Source organism: Anas platyrhynchos, chromosome 1 (genome assembly GCF_047663525.1).
Source record: "Anas platyrhynchos isolate ZD024472 breed Pekin duck chromosome 1, IASCAAS_PekinDuck_T2T, whole genome shotgun sequence".
Taxonomy (NCBI): Eukaryota; Metazoa; Chordata; class Aves; order Anseriformes; family Anatidae; genus Anas; species Anas platyrhynchos.
In genome coordinates this window covers 200,855,286-200,878,277 of record NC_092587.1, presented here as the reverse complement: position 1 = coordinate 200,878,277, position 22,992 = coordinate 200,855,286, and the positions used below count along the sequence as shown (strand labels likewise).

Genomic DNA, 22,992 nt, shown 5'->3' with positions numbered 1-22,992 from the left:
GGAAGCAAATCCCCCCAAAGCGGAGCAGTGGTGTCACGAGCGGAGCCCTGGAGGCAACCGCGACTGTCTGAAAGGCAGGCATCAAGAATGCGGGCATGTCAGAGGAGGAGCAGCAAGATGCTGTTGATTGCGCCACTCAGACCTTGGCGAAGCACATCGAGAAGGGCATTGCTGTGCACATCGGGAAGGAATTTGACAAGAAATAGAATCCCACTTGGCACTGCAACACAGGAGGGAACTGCGGCAGCTACGTGACTCCTGAGAGCACGCACTTCACCTACTTCTAGCTCAGCCAAGTTGCTATTCTTTTCGAGTCTGGTTAGAACCACGGACTCCCACTGACACTTGCATCTGGTTACAGGACTTTGCTGGCTCCTATGGCTGGTTACTTCAGCCTTCCTGAGGAAACAAACCTTGGTCTTCAAGGGCAATGGCAGGGACTATGCTATAGCAGAAGGTCTTACATTGTGGATATAAGAAGGAAAAATACAAAAAAAAAAAAAAGTCTTCCTTGTATTTATTTATTTATTTTTCTCAAAGGTTTCATCTTTGCTAGTAGAGCTTTTGGAGGAGTTTGGACTCTCAGAGTTCTCTAGCCATCTACAGTGTTGCCTCATTTCAGCTTGTGTTATGTGAGTACCGGCGGTGTTTTGTTCTTCCTGTTCCAAACATCTCCTCTTTTTATTTTCTTGTATTGCTGGATACACTAAGAAACACGGCTATGCTGTCACAAAGCCCGAACGCTTTCTTTTTCTGCTGATGCCTCTTGGAAATTGGGTTTGGAAAATAAACGCCAAGCCCCAATTTAAAATGTTGAAATTAAAAGATTTGGATCCATACAAGTCCATGCATCCGGATGAGATTCATCCCAGAGTGCTTGGAGAGCTGGCTGACATCATCGCGGGACCTCTCTCAGTTATTTTTCTATGGTCTTGGCAATCTGGAGAGGTCCCAGTAGAACGGCAGCTGGCAAAAGTTGTACCAATTTTCAAGAAGGGCAAAAAGAAGACCCCGGTAATTACAGGCTTGTCAGTGTCAGGTCAGTGCCTGCTAAAATTAGGGAGAAGATTATCCTTGAAGTTATTGAAGAGCACCTGGGGGACAGTGCAGTCATTTCTCCCAGCCAACATGGGTTCACGAGGGTTAGGACCTGTTTAACAAATTTCTTTTCCTTTAGAACAATTTTCATTTCCATGGGCGGGCACAGCCCACAGATCCCAGGCTGCCAAGCAGGTGCCAGCTGCCAGAGGCTGCAGGAAGGTTCCAGAAGCAGCGGCAGCAGCCCGCGCAGGGGCAGCCGCGAGTGCAGGAGCCGCTCCTGGGCTGTGGGCTCAGGGGCAGACGCCTGCCCCTGCAGGGAACAAGGCAAACCCAGAGCCCAAAACCTAACCCAGAGGTACTGCATCCCCAACTTTCCCAGGCCCTGGTAGCAAATCCCCCAAAACCGGAACGGTGGCGTCAGGAGCGGAGCCCTGAAAGCAACCGCGACAGTCTGAAAGGCAGGCATCAAGAATGCGGACATGTCAGAGGAGAAGCAGCTGTTAATGGTGCCACTCAGGCCTCCCTGCCCACGCTGCTGGATGAGCTGCCCTATTTGTGGGGAAAGGATTGTGGTTCCTCGCAGAGGCTGGGGAACCTGGGCTTGATCCAGGAGTTGAGGATGACAACGTCTTCCTCTTCAGCCTGTGCCGCAGGCACGTGCTTGGGTGCTGCTGCCTGAGTCGCTGCCTGCCTTGGCAAAGGCGGCAGGGCTGGCAGCTGGATTCTCCCGGCCTGCCTCACCCCACGGTGACAGACATCAAGACACTGCCCACGGTGAGGCAGTGTCTTGATGTCTTGCGGCTTCTTCTCCATCTGCAAGAGAAGCGAGAAGAAAATGCAAGTTACTGCAAAGTAAAAAAAGTCTGCCTGAGCTTTTATTCTGAGCAGAAAGCAGCCACAGCTGAGCTGAGGCTGGGGGTAGGATGTGGTGGGGCATCTGAATTCCTGGGGCACTGTCCTGTTCCTATCAGTGATGCCAGCATCCAGCACCGAGCGCCCTCCTGGTACTGGCACAGCCGGGCGCGGCTACTCTCGCTGTCCTGTGATGCAGCTGCAGCAGAAAGCCCTGCGCAGAGCACGAAGTGCCCTCCTGATGCGGGAGGGCAGTGGCTTGCGTGCCGGGGCTTGTGTGAGATCAAGGGTGCCTGTGGGGGACACAGAGGTGTAGGTTAGGGCCTGAGCGGGTGCTGGGCGAGCCTGTCCCCCCCCTCCAAGGCCTTTCCCCGGGAAGGGGTGGCCCAGGACCAGCCAGCCCCGCTGCGCGTGGTGCTGCCAACCTTGTGCTTGCTGCTGCTCGCTGCACTGAACAGGCCCGGCCAACAGATCCTGGGATGGTGCTTGTGTCTGGGATGTTGCTGGCTCATCGGCTGGCATATCTTTGGTGCAGGAGGAGGACTGCGCTTGGCCTCCCTGCTCGATGGCCACCTGCATGGGGAGAGGAAGAGCACGGGCAGCTGAGGAAAGGGATGTCAGCCCTTGTGCCTGGGCCATGTGGAAATGCAGAGCAGCAGGCAGCTCCTGGCACGCACACCCAAAGCACTGCTTCTGCCTGGGGCTTCACTGGATGCCTGGTGCCCACGGCACGTGCTGTGCTTACCTGGTGCCCAGGAACCAAGGGACCGGCTGCTGCTCCTGCTTCGTCAGCTGCTGCTGGGCGGAGATCTGTGCTGGGCTCCCGGAGAGGCTCTGCAGCCAAAGGAGAAGCCCCTTCTCCACCTTCTTCTTGTGGCGCTGCTGCTGCAGCGAGAGGGGCTTCATTGGCCTCCCCCACAGGGCCTCCAGCCAAGGCAGAGGCTGAGGATGTACAGTCTGCAGGCTCTTCTGTAGACTGTACATTGCTTCTTTCTTATTTCTTTTCATGATTTAAGAAAGAAATAAATGGCAATTCTAGAATTTTCTTCCCACACCCAAATGGGTCACCGCACACACTTTGTGGGATGTACTCGAGGCTTGTATGGGACAGAAACGAGAGAATTTTATTCTCAGTCCTGGGTTGCTCAGCTCAGTTGTGGCCCTACAGGAAGGAAACTCCCTGAGTGCAGGGAGAGAGAGAGAAAAGCTGCTCCTTGACAGGGCGGCTCCAGCCCCACCCTCTGACAGCCCTGGCGGCCATTTGGCAGTTCTGCCTGCCCCCCGCGCCACAAGCTGGCTGAGGCCTTGGCCTGTCCGCAGCACGGCTGCCAGCGATGCTGGGCGGCATCTAGAGCCAAGAGGCCTTTCCTTTTCTTTGTGCTGAAGGGAACTTTGTGCTGTCTGGAGAGGCAGTGCCTCTTTGCTCCAAGTCTTGCAGGGTTGCCTCTCACTTTGTGAGCCCTGTTTTTCGTCAGCATTTGTGAGGGGCTTCTGCATGCCCCCCGCTCACTTGTTGCGGCCAGGGCTTCGCCCCAGGATGTCTGGGCAAGGCCCATGCCGCTGGGCAGGCTCTGGGTGGGCCTTGTTCCCTGCAGGGGCAGGCGTCTGCCGCTGAGCCCAGAGCCCAGGAGCGGCTCCTGCACTTGCGGCTGCCCCTGCGCGGGCTGCTGCCGCTGTTTCTGGAACCTTCCTGAAGCCTCTGGCAGCTGGCGCCTGCGTGGCGGCCGCACGTTGGGCTTGGCAGCCTGGCATCTGCAGGCCGTGCCAGCCTGCAGCATGGCATTGGCGGCCTTGTTGCCGTCCCCAGGGCACGGCTGAAAGGGGATTTGGGGCATTTGCTTTCCAGGGGCTGGGCACGTTGGGGATGCAATACCCCACCACGTGCACAGGCAGTTCGCACTGAACAAGGTGGGCTTTGCAGCTTCGTCCTGCCCTCGTAGCCTGCTCCCTCCTGCAGCTGCCACCCCACAGCCCGCCTCCTCAAGCAGAAGAAACGCCCCAGCGGTAGCCTGCAAAGTGCAGGTGTGCCAGGGGCCCCTTGCTGCTCTGGCAATATGCACAACAGAAGAGCCCAGCTCCAGCAGAAGGACGGGATGCGTACTGCCTGGCGCTTGTGCGTTGCCTGTGGCCCGAGTGGGCAAGCCAGCATGTAGCCGGAGCCGGTTCTCAAGGCTTTCCCTATTAGTTGGGAACCCCGTGGAGGGTTTTTCCTGAGCTGAGGGTGTTGGCTGTGCTCTTCCTAGCCCAGCTCTTCTGCAGGGGGCAAAAAGGAGGGAGCTGGGAAGCTCCCAGACACTGAGGCCATCTCCAGGGCTCTCCGCAGTGACGCCATCTGGCACCTTCCCATGAGCAGTGGCCAAAGCACAAGGGCCCATCTTCTTTGTTGGGGAAGCCCCGCGCTGCATTTCCAGTGCCAGAAATACTGCTCCTCCTTTCTTGCTTTTCAGCGTGTCTTAGTACCTGGGCTGGGTGCCTCCTTCCTTATTAAAGTGGGGCTGCTCTTGTTTTTTGCTTTGAGCTCCTCCAGGTAAAGAAGCCCACTTTTCAGTTCTCGGAGAACTTTGCCTGTCTTCCCGGAGTCCCACATAAGAAAGAAAGAGACTTTTCCTGTTTCTTTCTCAGGTGAATTTGGCCGCATCGGCAGGAAAAGTGTCCTGACACATGTCCTACTGACTGTCTTTTCCTTGCTGGGCAGCTGCTTGGTGAGCAACGGCTGTTGCAGCACTTCCTCCCCTTGTGTGCTTGCAGGCTGCTGACAGCACATCAGGAGAGCTTGCAGGCTGCTGACAGCACGTCAGGTTCTTGCAGTGGAAAATTCCACTAACCTTGCATTTTCAAAAGGGATTGTGCGGGCATGGCAGTAGCATACCATGTGAAGTATTTTAAGCAGATAAGGGGAATGTCCCACAGTTGCAAAATGAGGAGGATAACTAAGAAAAGCAGGAGAAACAGGGCAAAAATCAGTAACAAACAAATAAATAAATAAATAAATCACGGGCCTTCTAGTCACGAGAGATGAAGAAAAAAATAATTAAAAAAAAAAAAAGGAAGAGGGGAAAATAAAGGTTGGTCAAATAAAATTGTACATATATGGTATAGTAGTAAGCATCGCGTGGTTTGTGAACCTGATTCTCCCCCTGTACTCAGCTCTGGTGAGGTCGCGCCATGAATACCCTGTTCAGTTTTGGGGCCCTCACTGCAGGAAGGACATGGAGCTCCTGGAGCATGTCCAAGGAAGGGGAAAGGAGCAGCCGAAGGGCCCAGGGAGCAAGTCGTGTGAGGAGTGCTGAGGGAGCTGGGGTTATGTAGCCTAGAGGAAAGGAGGCTTGGGGGAGACCTTATCACTGTGTACAAGGACCTCAGAGAAGGTTGTAGTGCGGTGGGGGTCAGTCCCATCTCCCAAGCAACAGGCGGTAGGAGAAGAGGAAAAAGTGGGGCCGCGGGAGGTTTAGGTGGATTTAGGTTTAGGTTTAGGCAAAAAGTCTTCAACAAAAGGGTTGTGAAGCATTGGAACAGGCTGCCCAGGGAAGTAGTTGAGTCACCATCCCTGGAGGCATTCGTAAGCCGTGCAGATCTGGTGCCGAGGGACACGGTTCAGTGGTAGATTCTATGATTCTGTACTTCTGTACTGGGCCCGGGTGCCAGGCTGGCATGGCCTGCACCACTCTTTCCCCTGAGATCAACGGCACAGAGAGGAGCACTGGAGGCAAAAGTCTGCCTGAGTTTTATTCAGAGCAGAAAGCAGCCGCAGCTGAGCTGAGGCTGGGGGCAGGATGTGGTGGGGCATCTGAATTCCTGGGGCGCTGTCCTCTGCCTCGCAGTGATGCTTCCGTGGGCGCTGCAAAGCTTCCTGAGGGCCAGCTGCCAGCTCTGAGCATCCTCCTGGTACTGGCACAGCCGGGCGCGGCTACTCTCGCTGTCCTGTGATGCAGCTGCAGCGGAAAGCCCTGCGCAGCGCGCGAAGTGCCCTCCTGATGCGGGAGGGCCGTGGCTGGCGTGCCGGGGCTTGTGCGAGGTCATGGATGCCTGTGGGGGACACAGAGGTGTAGGTTAGGGCCTGAGCGGGTGCTGGGCGAGCCTGTCCCCCCCTCCAAGGCCTTTCCCCGGGAAGGGGTGGCCCAGGACCAGCCAGCCCCGCTGCGCGTGGTGCTGCCAACCTTGTGCTTGCTGCTGCTCGCTGCGCTGAACAGGGCCGGCCAACAGATCCTGGGATGGTGCTTGTGTCTGGGATGTTGCTGGCTCATCTGCTGTCGTATCTTTGGTGCAGGAGGAGGACTGCGCTTGGCCTCCCTGCTCGATGGCCACCTGCATGGGGAGAAGAACAGCATGGGCAGCTGAGGAAAGGGATGTCAGCCCTTGTGCCTGGGCCATGTGGAAATGCAGAGCGGCAGGCAGCTCCCGGCATGCATATCCCACGCACTGCTTCTGCCTGGGGCTGCCCTGGATGCCTGGTGCCCACGGCACGTGCTGTGCTTACCTGGTGCCCAGGAACCAAGGGACTGGCTGCTGCTCCTGCTTTGTCAGCTGCTGCTGGGCGGAAATCTCTGCTGGGCTCCTGGAGAGGCTCTGCAGCCAAAGGAGAAGCCCCTTCTCCGCCTTCTTCTTGTGGCGCTGCTGCTGCAGCGAGAGGGGCTTCATTGGCCTCCCCCACAGGGCCTCCGGCCAAGGCAGAGGCCGAGGATGTACATTCTGCAGGCTCTGGTGTGGGAGGAGGCACCCTGGGCACTGTGACCCAGGGAGCACTTGCTGCCTTGCTTGGGGCTCCCTGGATGATGGCTACAGAGTGGAGTAGGACTGCAGCCACGATGGTGTCAACTCTTTCATCCAGCTCTTCATCAGAGACACTGCAGGCATGTCGGGCACGTCCCTGGCTCTCCACCATCACGGCAGCGCTGTGCTCACTGGGGCTTGCACAGGCTGATGGCTTCGACTGTTGAGCCCCACGTGTCAGGGGAGGTGCTCTGTGTCCCTCATCTTCCAGAGCAGGGGCTGCTGGAGGACTTGCTGGCCTGCTCTGTGCCAGTGCTGTTGTGAGAGGCGTACTGTGCCTCTCTTCCCGTGGACCTTCTTCCAGGGGAGCAGCTGATGGGGCAGTGTCCGTGGTTTGCAGCGAGCCAGGAGAGGCACATGCTGGATGTTCTGCTTCTTGTGCTGCAGCCTCCCTGTCCACACTGCTGGCTGCGCTGCCCTCTTCCTGGGGAACGTCCTGTGGGTCTGTGAAGATGCTGGCGAACCTGGGGTTGATCCAGGAGTTGAGGATGACGATCCCCTCCTCTTCATCGCATCCCCCAGGACTGCTCTCTTTCCTGCCCCGGCCTTGGCTTGTCCCCTCGTTGCCTGTCCCCTGCCTGGGTTTGACGTGTTTCTCTCTCTGTTGTATTTTCTTCTTACCCTGGCCTGGGCTAGCTGCTGCAAGGTCTCTGCTGGAAGCCCTTGCTCCTGCGCATACCCGGGAATCAGGCCCTGGCAGAGCAGTGGTCCGCCTCCTCTCCACGTCTGTCTGGACCCCGGCTGATCTCGTTGCTCTCCCTGTGCTTCCCGTGTGTGCCAGGTCCCCCAGTGCTCCAGCCAAGGCAGATGCTGAGGATGTAGATTCTGCAGGCTCTGCTGTGGGAGGAGGCACGCTGGGTCCTGTGGCCGAGGGAGCACTTGGTGCCTTGCTCACGGCTCCCTGGCTCATGGCTACAGCACAGCGTAGGACTGTGGAAAGGTCGGTCTTGACTCCTTCATCCAGCTCTTCATCACAGGCACTGGAGGCATGTCGGGCACGTCCCTGGCTCTCAACCATCACCTCAGTGCTGTGCTCACTGGGGCTTGGAAAGGCTGATGGTTTTGACTGTGGAGCCCCACGTGTCAGGGGAGGCGTCCTGTGTCCCTCATCTTCCAGAGCAGGGGCTGCTGGAGGACTTGCTGGCCTGCTCTGGGCTGCTGTTGTTGAAGTGAGAGGCGTGCTGTGCCTCTCTTCCCCAGGAATTTCTTCCTGGGGAGCAGCTGATGGGGCAGTGTCCGTGGTTTGCAGCGAGCCAGGAGAGGCGCTTGCTGGGTGTTTTGCTTCTTCTGCTGCCTCCCTGTCCACACTGCTGGCTGCGCTGCCCTCTTCCTGGGGAACGTCCTGTGGGTCTGTTAAGAGGCTGGCGAACCTGGGGTTGATCCAGGAGTTGATGATGACGATCTCCTCCTCTTCATCCCATCCCCCAGGACTGCTCTCCTTCCTGCCCTTGCCTTGGCTTGTCCCCTCGTTTCCTGTCCCCTGCCTGGGTTTGACGTGTTTCTCTCTCTGTTGTTTTTGCTTCTTACCCTGGCCTGGGCTAGCTGCTGCAGGGTCTCTGCTGGAAGCCCTTGCTCCTGCGCGTACCCGGGAATCAGGCCCTGGCAGAGAAGTCGTCCACGTCCTCTCCAGGTCGGTCTGGACCCCGGCTGAACTTGTTGCTCTCAATTTGCACCCCGTTTGTGCCAGGTCCCCAAGTGCTGCTGATCGTTGGCCGTGTTCCCAGTTTTTTTGTGTCTTCTCCAGCACTTCAGACACGCGGGAGTGTGCTGTGTCCCGCAGTGCCGTGCAAGAGTCTGCAGGGCTGTGTGGGGCATGGTGCCAGCTCTTCTTTAAATTCTGGGGCCCACTTGCGGGCTGAGGTGGTGTTTTGTGTCCTTTGCTCGTGGGAGGTCTGCCCACGGGAGGAAGCCTTGCCTCCCTCATGGCTCCCTGGTTCCAGGCAAGGCCATTTCTTATTGCAGTGGAGACAAAGGCCTTTATTGCGTCTTCCATTTCTTCGGTAGGGGATGCAAGGCTGCTTTTGGATGAGTGCCGACTCCTCCAGTTTTGGTCCGCTGCTGTGGTGAGAGGTGGTGTTCTGGGGCCTTTGGTCCCGGGACCTCTGCCTGAGGGAGAAAGCCTTGCCTTGCTGCTGGCTCCCTCATTGCAGGCTAGAGCTTTTGTTATGACAGTGGACACGAAGGACCGTATTTCATTGCCCACGTCCTCGTCAGGGTCCACAGGGCTGTGTGGGCCACGTTCCCGCCTCTCTGCCCTCACTGCCCTGTCCCTGTTGCCAGAGATGCAGGGAAGAGGTGGCAAAAGCTCTTGCTGGCTGCGGGCCTCTGTTCCCAATGACTTTGCCCTTCCTCCCCCTGAAGAAGCAGAGGTTGCTGCTTGCAGAGGGGGCAGCTTGCAAGTGGCCCTTTCAGGCGATGATGCCTGTGCCGCAGGCACTTGCTTGGGTGCTGCTGCCTGAGTCGCTGCCTGCCTTGGCAAAGGCGGCAGGGCTGGCAGCTGGATTCTCTCGGCCTGCCTCACCCCACGGTGAGGCAGTGTCTTGATGTCTTGCGGCTTCTTCTCCATCTGCAAGAGAAGGCAAGGAGAAAGGCCAAGTTACTTGGGCCATTTCTGCCATTCCGCTCAGTGTACCCCCTAGAAGTGCTGCTGTGAGCTGCCCTGCAGCAGCCCCCGGCACGCCCTGGCAGCTGCCCATGCAGAGCGGGGCTCAGCCTGCCAGGGTAATGCCCTGCCTGTCTCCTCCTGCAAGTGCTGCCTGCTCATCGCAGGCTGCCAGGGCTGCCAACGATGTTCGACCGACCCCTCCTGGGGCTCCCGACTCCGTGTGGCAGTTGCCAGTGTGACGCACGCTCTCTGGGCACGACCGCACTGGCAGCCTGTCCGCATGGAGGGACGGTGGAGGCAGCTCCTGGCTGTGCACAGCCAGGTTGAATTAGGCCACGCTGCTCTTTGTGCCTCTGGGCACAGAACTGCCAGGGCCACGTGGGCTTTGGCTGTCCTTGGGGTGGGCTCTTCATGGAGAAACCCCAGGTTTGGGAACAACTGTGTCCAGGTCCGAGGGGCTCAGGGCCAGCTGGCCGGCTCGCTCCAGCACCGTTCTCCTCATCCTGGTGCTCTCCGTGCCATCCCATCACGCTGCTGTCCCTGTCTCGCTCCCTGAGCCTCACCTGGCGCCGCTCCTGCACGCTCCGCTGCCCTTCAGCGGGCTGGGAGTCATCCTTATTCTGCTGCTCCATGCTATGCTCCAGGTCCTCTGACCAAGAACTCCAACGGGCACCCAGGGGAGCTGCTGCCTCCTGACAGAGCTGCTCTCCTGAGAGTGAGTGGGCAGCCCGGGGCTCGGGCTTTATAAGGGACACCGTTGCCGTGGGTACCCCTCCGTGTCACAATGGCCTTTGGGTACGCATCACAATGCTCCGGTGGTTGCCATGGGGCCCTCAAGCCCATATTCTGGCAGACACCCCAGGGACACCGTCTCACACACCCACAGCAGGGTCTGCATTGGCAGGCACCTCTGTCTCCCTCCAGCCAGTGCCCCCGGCTCAGCCCCAGCTCAGTCTTTCTCAGGGGAGTCAGCTTAGCTCCCTAACTGCTCCCATCAAGTGCTCGTTACCTGCTCTGCCAGGAGATGCTCTGCTCGGTCGTCCGCGTAAGCTTCCTGGCTCTTTTGCCTGACTGCCCACATATCAGCAGAGACTGCACTCGAGCTTGGACGCCCATCAGGCAGCCCTGGCAGTGCAGCTGGAGCAGGAGCAGGAGCAGGAGCAGGGATTCCTCCCGTGTCCGGGCAGCCAGAGGCCTGTGGCTCTAGGCACTGTGAAGTGCTCCCAGAGAAGGCGGGCGCCAGGGAGGCGGTGGAGCTGGCAGAGAGGTGGCTTGAGGCAGGCTCTGGTGGGGCTGTGAGAGGAAAGCCCTGGGCAGCCGCAGGAAGATTCCCTGCTCCTTGCTTTAAGAGCAAGCTGTGGAGAAGCTTTCAGCAGCAGAGCCACAGCTGTGCCATGCTGCTGTTTAGCCCGCAGCTTCTCTGGCTGCTGAAGCAGGTCCTATGCTTTGAAACAGTGTTGGTAACACAAGGGCGTCTTTGCTGGAACAGGTTGCCCAGAGAGGCTGTGGCGTCTCCATCCTTGGAGATCTTCAGAAGCACAATCCTCGGAATTGTGCGTAAAGCTAGTCCTTTGGGGAGAAAGGAAGGGAATTGGAAAAACAACCCCAAAACTAGGGAAAAGGATAAAAAAGCACAGGTTAGATATTGTCCAATTGTCTGGCCTGAAAAGCCATTAAAAGGAACTTTGCTCCTTTGGCCACAACACAGGTCCGATGAAAATTCCCGCTTCAAGTTTACAGGTAAACAATAAGACTCCTTTTCCGCAGGAGGAATCAAGTTATGCTCCCTCTAACCCTAACATTGCAGCCGAGGCAGCAGGAGCTGCACCAGCAAGGAAGTATATGTGTAAGTGTATGTGCTTGAGACAAAGTATTGGATCTGCTTGAGACAAAGTATTGCTGTGAAGGGAGTGACTCCTCACTCTAGAGTAACACTTGTAACAGTAACAGTAGAAGTTGTTGTACAGCAGATACAACATGAGAATCCTGTAAGGGGATGGCCTGTCCCGAATGGCAAGGGGTAGTACTGGCTCTGCGGCAATAAATGCAGGAAGGTGCTGCCCCTTGGCTGGAAGGCAGCTTGCACCCTGGGGGCAATAATTCCACATGTACCTATTATTGAAGACCCACAACGCCAAAGCCCCCCTGAGACCGCACGCAGAATTACGAGGACTCCAGATAATCCTCTAGGAAACCGAACCAGGGAATTTCACTCACTGGAGAACTAGAAAATAACACTCTGCACGCAGTCCAGGCACTACGAGAGGAGCTAAGAAGCTTCTCAGAAACAGTACTTGTGTTGGGTCTGTCTGAGCTGGAGTCAGCTTTTCCCTGCAGCAGCCCACACAGTGCTGTGCTCTGCACTCGTAGCTGGAGCAGCACTGATATCGCTCAAGTGTTGTGTCTGTTGCTGCGTAGTGCTGGCACGGCATCAGGACTCCTTCCAAGCCCCCAAGAGCCAGCAGGCTGGGGGTGGGCAAGCGATGGGGAGGGGACATTGCCAGGGCAGCTGACCTAAACCAACCAAAGGGATATTCCATAACACCTGATGTCACACTCAGCAATAAAAAGGGGGGCTCTCCTGGGGGAGGGGGCTGTTCCTCCTGAACAACCACTATGCGTTTTGAGGCCCTGCTTCCCAGGACGTGGCCGAACATCGCTCGTTGATGGGAAGTAGAGAATATTTTTTTTCCCTCTCTCTGTGCTTCCGCACTGACTTATTGTTTCTCTTGTTTCTTTTTTTCCTCCCCATTCCCTTTCCCTTTAATTAATCCTTTCTCACCTCAAACCTCGAGTTCTCTGTGTTGTATTTTCTCCCCCTGCCTCTTTGAGGAGAGGGGGAGTGAGAGAGCGGTTGTGGTGGAGCTCGGCTGCCCACCTGAGTCAAACCACAACAGGCCAACAGGGCTGCTGGTATTGGCTGTGTTCCCTGTTCGCTGCAAAGTGCCTGTGCACGTGGTGGGAGATTGCATCCCCAGCTTTCTCAGGCCCTGGAAGCAAATCCCCCCAAAGCGGAGCAGTGGCGGCGTGAGCGGAGCCCTGGAGGCAACCGCGACTGTCTGAAAGGCAGGCATCAAGAATGCGGGCATGTCAGAGGAGGAGCAGCAAGACGCTGTTGATGGTGCCACTCAGGCCTCCCTGCCCACGCTGCTGGATGAGCTGCCCTATGTGAGAAACACTCCGTAGCCAATAACTTAGGCTCGGGCGAGGATCTCACTGAAGTAGTAATTTATTTGCGATTGCAATGGCGGGCGCCCCACAAGCAGGAGAGCGTGCCTACTAGTTCCAAAACACAGTTTATATAGATGTCCTGGTTTCAGTTAGAATTAATTTTCTTCCTAGTAGCTGGTGGAATGCTGTGTTTTGGCTTAGGATGAGAAGAGTGCTGATAACACACCGATGCTTTAATTGTTGCAGAGCAGTGCTTATACTAAGCCAAGGACATCTCAGCCTTTTGCTCTGTCCTGCCAATGGGCAGGCTGGGGGTGCAGTAAGAGCTGGGAGGGGACAGACCCAGGACAGGTGACCCAAACTAGCCAAAGGGGTATTCCATACCATCTGACGTCATGCTAAACAATATATAGGGGTGGCTAGCCGGGGGAAGGGGGCCGGACTGCTCAGGGTTAGGCTGGGCATCGGTCAGCGAGTGGTGAGCAATTGCATTGTGCATCACTTGTTTGTACATACTATTATTACTTTTATATTATCACCATTGTATCATTATTATTATTATTGTTATTATTATTTTTGTTATTATTATTTTCCTGTCTTATTAAATTGTCTTTATCTCAACTCACGGGCTTCACTTTCCATTTCTCTCCCCCGTCCCAGAGAGGGAGGGGGGAGGGTGAGCGAACGGCTGCGTGGTGTTTAGCTGCCGGCCGGGTTAAACCACAACAGTCTTTTTGGCGCCCAACGTGGGGCTCGAAAGGTTGCGATAACGGCAGATCTGACCAGAGTGTGTTAAACTAAAATTGGTGTAAGGATTAGACCTGCTTAATAGTCACTTGTCATGATGCTGATTGTTTTAATCTCAACTCTGCTGCGCCTGTTTTCCAAATTGAGTATTATAGTACATTATTTTCCATATTTGCTCTCTGTAGTGTTGTTTATCCTCTCCGGGCCCTGGTTTCAGATCATTATGGTACTGAGTGTTATAGCAATGGCTTATGAGACGATAAGATATCTGGTCATGACTCTAACTTGGTATTTATACTCAGTAACATTGTGGACTCTGTACTTTGGAAACAGTATCTTGGGAACTATTAGCAATTATACCTATTGTTTTTCTCCATTAGAGAGTCAATCTGTGGAGGGGAAAGGGGAAGATATTTTTTCTTACTTGATTACTCTCCCTTTCTCCTTCACCACCCCTGTATCCTCCTGGATCACTCTGCCTTCCTCCTTCACCACCCTCTTATCCCCTGAGCTTGTCACAATAGCTCTCCAAGATATTGAATATTCTTGGGATACTCAGACCACCATAGTCTCGTTGTTCTGCCTCCTGAATGCACTTCAGATCCTGCTTAAAGTTAAACAACTACTTAGGAAGCTCATCCGGAGATCTGCCCGGAGGCAGTATAGTTGTGGGTGGCAGGGAGTATGGGTGGATATGGGCAGGCATCTAGAGCAATTGGCACCCCCAGTGTTTTGGAAATTCACCCCTGAACAATGGCAAAATCCTCAAAAACTGGCAGAATGCTTGAAAAAATGGTATAGAGATTCAGGTCGTTTAGAACGCAGAGAGTCTTCTAAAAAGGAGGAACGTTGCACCCCCATGCTGCGTCTCGAACCTGTGACCTCAGATCTCTCTCCACGCCGCGAGGTCAGGGTTATGCGAGCGCCTCAAGCCGGTGAGCCACCGCCGCCTCCTCCCCGCGGCCACCGCGTGCTGCGGCCGTGGCAGCCGGGGCCGGGAGGGGGCCGGGAGGGGCCGGGGGGGGCCCGGCGGGGCCATGGCGCAGGCGGCGCTGGGCGCGGCGGGGCTGCACTTCGACGAGCTGAACAAGCTGCGTGTCCTGCAGCCCGAGGTGGCGCAGCAGACGGCGCAGCTCCGCGAGGAGTGCAAGGCCTTCGTGGACAGGATCGCGGAGTTCCAGAAGACGGTGGGCGGCCTGATCGAGCTGGTGGACCAGCTGGCCAAGGCTGCGGAAAGCGAGAAGATGAAGGCCATTGGTGCACGAAACTTGCTGAAGTCTATAGCAAAGCAGAGAGAAGCTCAGGAGCAGCAACTTCAGGCTCTAATAGCTGAGAAAAAGATGCAGTTGGAAAGGTACCGAATAGAGTATGAAGTAGTAATTTATTTGCGATTGCAATGGCGGGCGCCCCACAAGCAGGAGAGCGTGCCTACTAGTTCCAAAACACAGTTTATATACCTTTTGATGACAGGACCCTCCCCTGTTTCCCCACTGAGTGAGTAATGTAATCCAGGTTCACAATCTATCTGATGCTTCACAAACAACGCATGGCCTTTGGTTGCCGGCCTGTTAAATTTCAAATTTCTTTTGACGTTTTTACCAAGCAGGGAGGCCAAGCGCAGTCTTCCTGCACCAAAGATACACCAGCAGACAAGCCAGCAACGTCCCAGAAACAAGAGCCGTCCCAGGGACTTTTGGATGGGCCTGTTCAGAGCAGCGAGCAGGAGCAAGGGCTAGGAAAACGCAGGGGGGCTGGCTGGTCCTGGGCCACCCCTCCCCTTGGGTGCTGGTGCAGGGGGAAGGCAGGGGCTTGCCCATCACCCGCTCAGGCCCTAACCTACACCTCTCTGTCTCCCACAGGCATCCATGACCTCACACAAGCCCCGGCACACCAGCCACGGCCCGCCCACATTAGGAGACAGGCGCTTCGGGCTCTGCGCAGTGCTTTGTGCTGCAGCTTCATCGCAGAAGAGTGGGAGTAGCAGCGCCCAGCTGCCAGCACCAGGAGGGCGCTCGGAGCTGTACGCTGACATCACTGAAAGGAACAGGACAGTGCCCCAGGAATTCAGATGCCCCACCACACCCTGCCCCCAGCCTCAGCTCATCTGCAGCTGCCTTCTGCTGGGAATAAAAGCTCAGGCAGAGTTTTGCTCTCAGTGCTCCTCTCTGTGTCGTTGATCTCAGGAGAAAGAGTGGTGCAGACCACGCCAACCTGCTTCCCGTAGCATTCAACACCGTGCAGCGCTGCATTCAGGAGACCCTGCTCTTTCTCTCCTACACCCTTGCAAAGAAGCAGGCTGTTGATTTCATCTTCAAGGACATCGGCCGTCTGGTCTTCCGCAAGAGCAGAGTCCAAATGCACTTTTCCTCCGACTTTGTTCACAACCTGAATAGCAACGGCCAGCTGTTGAAATGCCACCTCACTGTAAGTTTCTCACTGCACCAGCACAGCCCAGGGCTCCTGGGAAATGCCCCGAGAGGCCGTTGGGAGGGACTTCTCCTTCTGGATCAGACGCGTCTCCTGATGAGGCACAGGAGTCTGGCCCCTGCACAAAGCCAGGCAGTGATTTGCCGGGTGCAGGCACTTGCTGGGCAGCTTGTGCTGCTCGTAAAGGAGGGGTGAACACTAAGCCCTGCAAGCTCTGCCTGCGGGCTGCTTTCTGCCTGAGCAGCCGCGATGCCTTCGTTGGCAAGGGCATCCCTTCCTGGCCATGGTCTCACCCATGACTGTCTCTCCTGCAGAGGTTAAGCACAACGGATTTGGCCACATCGAAGAGAAAAAGCATGGTCTCACATCCAGCTTCTCGAGGTGTCATCATCTTTTCCACGTGGGTGCATTGCTTCTGCAGCCCTCGGCTGAGAGTTTTGGCAGCTTTTCAGCTCCTCTCTGGAAGGTCAGCAGTGCCAGGGCTTGCCCAGTGCTCAGGGAGGAGCTGGAGGGAGACTTCTCCAAGCACTGGTTCCTCCTCCACTCCACACCGATTCTTGCTTGTTTTGGGGGCATTCTCTTTGTGTACCAAGGGCTGGGAGGATGTCTATTCCCTGCCCAGCCCATAGCAAGCCCCTCTCAGACGCTGGCACCAGGACCAGCACCCTACAGCCCTAGAATGTGGTGCCCTGGAGTCACACTGCCTGGGTCTTTCTTCCAGGATTGGGCTCTACATACCTCGGGGAAGAGCTGCAGGGGAAGGGTCTCTCCAAGCACCCAAGGGTTCTGCTTTGGAGAAGAAGGGAGACACAAGTGTGGAGGGAGAGTCTACCAGAAGAGGTAATGTGAGAGCGGGCTCTTGGGAGTGACAGCCCCTGGGAGACCTCTCTGCCCTTCCCTTCTGAATGTCCTCCTGAGGGCAAGGGGTACAGAGACAAAGCTGGAAGGCTGCGCTTTGCACAGGATGAGGCCCCTCCTCTGACCCCAGTTCCCTGCGGCAGTAGCTCTGCTGGGCCTTCGTAGGAACCAGAATGGCAGGGCAGCCCAGAGCTTCCCGTAGCATTCGACAGTGCTCAGGCCTCTTCCACGCTGGCCTCCTGGAGCTCCTGTCTACTGAAAGCCCCACTCTGGATGAGATGTGTCCAAAGGTAGAATGTGGGGTACAGTGGCAGCAGGGAGTCCCAGGACTCCCATCCCCACCTGAGCAGTTGCGAGCCCAATAAAGACTGTTACTTCCTGCTGGAGGGACCAGCACGGGCTTCGTAGTGTGCCGATTTCACAGAACACAGAATGGTTTTAGGATGGGAGCTACCTGAAGACGTCAGCTTGGCCAAACCCCTGCTCAAACTGGGCAACCCAGCACCAGTGTCCAAGGAGCATGTCCTGTGCAGATGACTCCCATCCCCACCCGTGAAATGCCAGTGGCCAAGGAGACTCCCTTCTCGGCCAACCCATCTCCCAGCTTGCTCTGCCTTTTACAAGTAGCACCGGATCCAGCAGGGAGGCTCATTCCCTGCCTCTTTGTGTGGCCACCAAGGAGCAGCACTGACGAGCCTTCTCGTTTCCTCCTTACAGGGATGCCTCCTATTAAGAGCCAGCTGCTCACACCCCAGAGTCTCTCTCTATCCAGACTCTCCAAGATGAAAGGGGAGGCATATCTGGGCCAGGCTGCAGGGGAAAAAGTGCCTTCACCCAGGTAAGGCTTGGGGGGAACTGGAGGAGGCAGCCCCTGGGCTCTTGTCCTTGAGTCATTGAGCGGCATTCCTTGGCTCAGGGACTTAGTGAACTTTACAGAGGTCCCAACACATGTCCCACCAACTGCTGTTTCCTCGCTGGGCACCTGGTTGTTGAGCAAAATCTCTAGCAGCAAATCCTCCTCATGTGTGCTTGCAGAATGCCAACAGCAAGTCAGGAGAGCAACTCAAAGATGGCAGAAGAGGGGAAGGGCAAGCACTGTGCTGCAGCCTGGCCCCAAAATCAAGCCCCTGCCTGTGAAGGTCAACGGAGAGCAGGACAGGTAGCCACTGGATCTGTGTGCCCATTGCCGGGTTGTTTCACGGGTTACCTTTGTGGAGATTTGATGTTTCTCTGATCGTTGCATGCCCTTCTCTCCTGTAGGAAATACGCTGCCTGTACCGGCAAGAAGATGAGAAAACTCTGCAGGCATTGTTGGTTGAGGAGCAGCTGAAGAAAGAATGGGAGAGACAGAACATGTGGGCACAGTGCAAGGCTCGTGGCAAAACAAACGGGAGAGAGAGTATCTGGGTATGCCAAGTGCTTTCAAGCACTCCAGAAAGAACCTTTCTCTTCTCTCAGGGGGCCATGTGAACACTCTTCCCCTCTTAGCTCTGCAAGGAAGCTTCTCTCCAAGAGAAAAATCTGCCCTTTCTGAGCCTTGTTTTATATTTTGAAGGGGAGGGCTCCTCCAAAGCCCACTGCAGTGAAAGTGTTCTTGCCCTTAGTTTCAGAGGCTGACCCTTTCATGCTGCCTTTCTGAGAGAAAGCAGGCTGCAGGGAAACTGCCCTGAGCCTGGGGAAACCCTGAGGGGACGACTGCCCCACTGCCATGGGACAGCTCCCACGTTAGCACCCCCATCTAAAAATGTTCCTTCTTTCTTCTTCTCCTGTAGCAGAAGACGCAGATGGAAATGCAGAGGCTTCAGACAGAGAGTGCATCCTCCATGGCACTTGTGGAACTGAAAAAGTCTCTGCAGATGGTGCCAGTGGACATGAAACAGCAGCATGTCCTCGTCCCTCACCCGCCGGAGAAGAAGGCTGAGGCAGCTCCTCTGAGCAAACTGAGTGCCAAGTAAGTGTGGGCCAGCACCCAAAAAGGCCAGGAAAAGCTGAGCTGCAGCAGGCTGCCCGAGGGATCCAGCATGTGGGTTGCTCAGCTCTGGGCTTTGGCTCTCCATCCCCTGGCTGCTTCACGGAGGGAATGACCGTGGAGAGGCCCTGCCTCCAGCTGTCCCCCTGCCGACCCAAAGTCCTAAAGCTCCCCTGCAGCTGACAGTGACGCACCCACAATGGAAGGAGGCTGTGCTCCCTGCTTTTGGGCAGCCAGAGGTGGGGACCTTCAGAGCCCACCTGAGAGTTTATTTTCTCTGTTGCTGCAGCTGCCTTTCAGTGCGGAGTGTGCGGGTGAGGAAACAGCTGGTGAAGAGAAAAGAGGTCCTGCAGAAAGACAAGACCAAGAGCAGAGCTGTCGACATCCCTGGAAATTCTGCAGAGGATCTTCTGATTTGGTAAACCTCTCCTGCAACAGCCTTCATTCCACTAGCAACAGCCCCTTCCTTGGGCAATGAGGCCCCCAGGCTCACGAGAACCCTTGCCCTGGCCTTCCGTAGCTGCTTGGCCAAAGGTCTCCAGCCCGGCCTCACACAGCGCCTCGGCCTGGCGCTGCGTAGATTCCCTGTCACTGGCTGGGACTCGAGGGGCCCCCGCAAGGCCACACAGAGCCTTGGGACTCCTGCATATGCACTCTGCACAGGACTGGGGCTGAAGGGAGCAGGGAGTGTCACTCCGCTGCTCTCACTGGAACAGAAACTTGAACCCTTTCTTTTTCTCTCCCTAGCGTTGGTGAGAAAATCCCTGTGCTTCCAATGCCAAAGATGACAAAAGCATCAGGGAAACCAGCGAGGACCCCTCGCAGCTGGGAGCAGCTGCTAGCCCAATAAAGTCTGTTGCTTCCTGCTGGAAGGACCAGCATGGGCTTTGTAGTGTTCTGATTTCACAGAAACACAGAATGGTTGAGGTTGGAAGGTACCTGAAGAGGTCAGCTTGGCCAACCCCCTGCTCAAACATTGCTACCCAGCACCAGTGTCCAAGGAGCATGTCCTGTGGAGATGGCTTTCAAGTGTCTCCCCTTGAGGAGGGAGACTCTACAGCCTCACTGGAGAACCCGTGAGAGGACTCGCTCACCCACACACTACAGAAATGGATCCTGAGGTTAGGTTCAGGTGGAAGCCACTGTGTTTGCTTCTGTGCCCATCGCCTCCTGTCCTGTCATTGGGCTCCACTGAAATGAGCCTGGCTCCATTGCCTTTGCACCCTGCCCGCAGGCATGCAGTTATCCACTGATCCCCCCTGAGCTTTCTCTTCTCCAGGCTAAACAGTCCCAGCTCTCCCAGCCTCTCTTCATAGCAGAGATGCTCTGTTCCCTCAATAATCCACCTCACAATTTTTGTGGGACTGTTAAGCAGTTCAAGTAGCACCACTCGTGGCCTCCCAAGACAGCCACGAAGGCCTCCTAGCTGAGGCTGCTGATTCTCCCTTGCTGAAAGCCAGGTGCCCTTAGGATCCAGCATCAGATCCTGCCTGTGCCTGGAGAGCTGGGAAGAGCTGGGAGCTCTTGATCCTTCCAGGGTGGAACTTCCAAGGTAACGGCTCACTGCAACCTTCCCTTTGGTCCCAGGGAAAAAAAAAAAAAAAGGCATCAAGCACCTGCCCTCACTCCTCACTCAGCCCAGAATTAGCAACAAGTCTTCCTTCCCTGCTGGTACTGCTGCCAAGGGAGCTTTGAAGTTAAGAGCCTCTTTTTGGGAAACGGCTTTTCCATGAACTCTCGGGTCTGCACATTGCCAAAAAACAGAGAGAGAGAGAGAGTTTGAAACTTGGGAGAAAGGAAGGAAAGCCAGCAGGGCCAAAGCCTATCCCAGGGACTTTAAATCTGCACAGCACAAAACTGAAGGACAAGTTGATTTTTTTGGTCACATCACTCATACAAGAGAGTGAAGAGCTCTCTTTCTCTCACATGCTCTCACCGTTTTCATTCTCTCCTCCTAAAACTTTCGGGGACTTTGGTCCCTCATCAGGCAGCCTTGATGCAAGTTGCTGTCAATTCCACTTGGGTGGAATACCTCTTGCTGAATTGCTGCCTTTGGCCTTAGAGATCCCAATCTATAGGCATCCTTTGAACTGATTTCCTCAAATCCCCTTTAAGCACATCATCCTGAAGTCTACTGAACCCGGCCCATGTAATCTGCTACGTCACATAATGCTGAAAGCTTGTGACCGAGTGAGGGTGCCACGGAGAAAACCTCCGTGTTGTGGAGCACACGCTCGTCCCTCACAGACCACGTGCGACGTGGCCATCTGACACATGGAGACACTGAGGGAGGGTGCCAGGCACAAGCTCTATATTAAACACTCGTGAAGCATTCCTTCTTCCTTATTCCCTTTCGAGATTTCATGAATAAACGAATGGCAGTTCTAGCATTTCCTTCCCACACCCAAATGGATCACCTTGCACACCCCCTGGGGCACTCTCGAGGATTGTATGGGACTGAAAGGAGAGAGTTTCCTTCTCAGTGCTGGCATGCTCGGCTCAGCTGTGGCCCTACAGGAAAGGGGATCTACAGGAAAGTGCTCCCTGAGTGCAGGGAGAGAGAGAGAAAAGCTGCTCCCTGACAGGGTGGCTCCAGCCCCGCCCTCTGACAGCCCTGGCGGCCATTTGGCAGTTCTGCCTGCCCCCCGCGCCACAAGCTGGCTGAGGCCTTGGGCTGTCCCCAGCACGGCTGCCAGTGGTGTCGGGCGGCATCTAGAGCCAAGAGGCCTTTCTTCTTTGTGCTGAAGGAAACTTCGTGCTGTCTGGACAGGCAGTGCCTCTTTGCTCCAAGTCTTGCAGGGTTGCCTCTCACTTTGAGGGCCCTGTTTTTCGTCAGCATTTGTGAGGGGCTTCTGCATGCCCCCCGCTCACTTGTTGCGGCCAGGGCTTCCCCCCAGGATGTCTGGGCAAGGCCCATGCTGCTGGGCAGGCTCTGGGTGGGCCTCGTCCCCTGCAGGGGCAGGCGTCTGCCGCTGAGCCCAGAGCCCAGGAGCGGCTCCTGCACTTGCGGCTGCCCCTGCGCAGGCTGCTGCCGCTGCTTCTGGAACCTTCCTGCAGCCTCTGGCAGCTGGCGCCTGCGTGGCGGCCGCACGTTGGGCTTGGCAGCCTGGCATCTGCAGGCCGTGCCAGCCTGCAGCATGGCATTGGCGGCCTTGTTGCCGTCCCCAGGGCCCGGCTGAAAGGGGATTTGGGGCATTTGCTTTCCAGGGGCTGGGCACGTTGGGGATGCAATACCCCACCACGTGCACAGGCAGTTCGCACTGAACAAGGTGGGCTTTGCAGCTTCGTCCTGCCCTCGTAGCCTGCTCCCTCCTGCAGCTGCCACCCCACAGCCCGCCTCCTCAAGCAGAAGAAACGCCCCAGCGGTAGCCTGCAAAGTGCAGGTGTGCCAGGGGCCCCTTGCTGCTCTGGCAATATGCACAACAGAAGAGCCCAGCTCCAGCAGAAGGACGGGATGCGTACTGCCTGGCGCTTGTGCGTTGCCTGTGGCCCGAGTGGGCAAGCCAGCATGTAGCCGGAGCCGGTTCTCAAGGCTTTCCCTATTAGTTGGGAACCCCGTGGAGGGTTTTTCCGGAGCTGAGGGTGTTGGCTGTGCTCTTCCTAGCCCAGCTCTTCTGCAGGGGCCAAAAAGGAGGGAGCTGGGAAGCTCCCAGACACTGAGGCCATCTCTAGGTCTCTCAGCAGTGACGCCATCTGGCACCTTCCCATGAGCAGTGGCCAAAGCACAAGGGCCCATCTTCTTTGTTGGGGAAGCCCCGCGCTGCATTTCCAGAGCCAGGAATGCTTAAATACTGCTCCTCCTTTCTTGCTTTTCAGCGTGTCTTAGTACCTGGGCTGGGTGCCTCCTTCCTTATTAAAGTGGGGCTGCTCTTGTTTTTTGCTTTGAGCTCCTCCAGGTAAAGAAGCCCACTTTTCAGCTCTCGGAGAACTTTGCCTGTCTTCCCGGAGTCCCACATAAGAAAGAAAGAGACTTTTCCTGTTTCTTTCTCAGGTGAATTTGGCCGCATCGGCAGGAAAAGTGTCCTGACACATGTCCTACTGACTGTCTTTTCCTTGCTGGGCAGCTGCTTGGTGAGCAACGGCTGTTGCAGCACTTCCTCCCCTTGTGTGCTTGCAGGCTGCTGACAGCAAGTCAGGAGAGCTTGCAGGCTGCAGACAGCACGTCAGGTTCTTGCAGTGGAAAATTCCACTAACCTTGCATTTTCAAAAGGGATTGTGCGGGCATGGCAGTAGCATACCATGTGAAGTATTTTAAGCAGGTAAGGGGAATGACCCACAGTCGCAAAATGAGGAGGATAACTAAGAAAAGCAGGAGAAACAGGGCAAAAATCAGTAACAAACAAATAAATAAATAAATAAATCACGGGCCTTCTAGTCACGAGAGATGAAGAAAAAAATAATTAAAAAAAAAAAAAGGAAGAGGGGAAAATAAAGGTTGGTCAAATAAAATTGTACATATATGGTATAGTAGTAAGCATCGCGTGGTTTGTGAACCTGATTCTCCCCCTGTACTCAGCTCTGGTGAGGTCGCGCCATGAATACCCTGTTCAGT

At 55.8% G+C, this 22,992-nt stretch overlaps 2 protein-coding genes and 2 pseudogenes across 3 annotated transcripts in view; 3 read left to right on the top strand and 1 right to left on the bottom strand.

The window, feature by feature from the left end:
• The window catches only part of LOC119716545 (uncharacterized), a 79,558-nt gene extending 58,597 nt beyond the window's left edge, over positions 1–20,961 (top strand). Inside the window, exons 7-13 of one of the 2 annotated variants that reach the window (XM_072032820.1) lie at positions 16,335–16,453; positions 17,189–17,309; positions 17,507–17,630; positions 17,732–17,878; positions 18,244–18,422; positions 18,730–18,858; positions 19,188–20,961. In XM_072032820.1, coding sequence (XP_071888921.1) covers positions 17,191–17,309; positions 17,507–17,630; positions 17,732–17,878; positions 18,244–18,422; positions 18,730–18,858; positions 19,188–19,290 — 801 coding nt within the window. In that variant the 5' untranslated portion in view covers positions 16,335–16,453; positions 17,189–17,190 and the 3' untranslated portion in view covers positions 19,291–20,961. Of the gene's footprint in view, positions 1–16,334; positions 16,454–16,659; positions 17,310–17,506; positions 17,631–17,731; positions 17,879–18,243; positions 18,423–18,729; positions 18,859–19,187 lie in introns of those variants that run through there. The other variant, XM_038177468.2, reaches the window with a different exon arrangement.
• On the top strand, positions 78–2,042 carry LOC113844444 (dynein light chain 1, cytoplasmic-like; annotated as a pseudogene).
• LOC119716549 (uncharacterized) lies at positions 5,467–12,013 on the bottom strand. Its single transcript, XM_072032813.1, has 3 exons — positions 9,832–12,013; positions 6,371–9,229; positions 5,467–6,198 (listed from the first exon to the last, which is right to left on the bottom strand). Exons 1-3 carry the CDS (start codon positions 9,898–9,900, stop codon positions 5,944–5,946), a joined length of 3,183 nt encoding a protein of 1,060 aa, XP_071888914.1. The 5' UTR covers positions 9,901–12,013; the 3' UTR covers positions 5,467–5,943.
• Positions 14,161–14,703, top strand: LOC119717100 (intraflagellar transport protein 20 homolog pseudogene; annotated as a pseudogene).
• Positions 20,962–22,992: the final 2,031 nt, after the last annotated feature.

What these genes read in the sequence shown, in the direction of transcription:
- LOC119716549 (XM_072032813.1), bottom strand. Translation starts at nt 9,900, where the DNA reads ATGGAGCAGCAGAATAAGGATGACTCCCAGCCCGCTGAAGGGCAGCGG. An exon ending in GCGTGCAGGAGCGGCGCCAG is followed by an intron (nt 9,230 to 9,831) that starts GTGAGGCTCAGG and finishes CTTCTCTTGCAG; the next exon opens with ATGGAGAAGAAGCCGCAAGA. An exon ending in CCTTGGTTCCTGGGCACCAG is followed by an intron (nt 6,199 to 6,370) that starts GTAAGCACAGCA and finishes CTCCCCATGCAG; the next exon opens with GTGGCCATCGAGCAGGGAGG.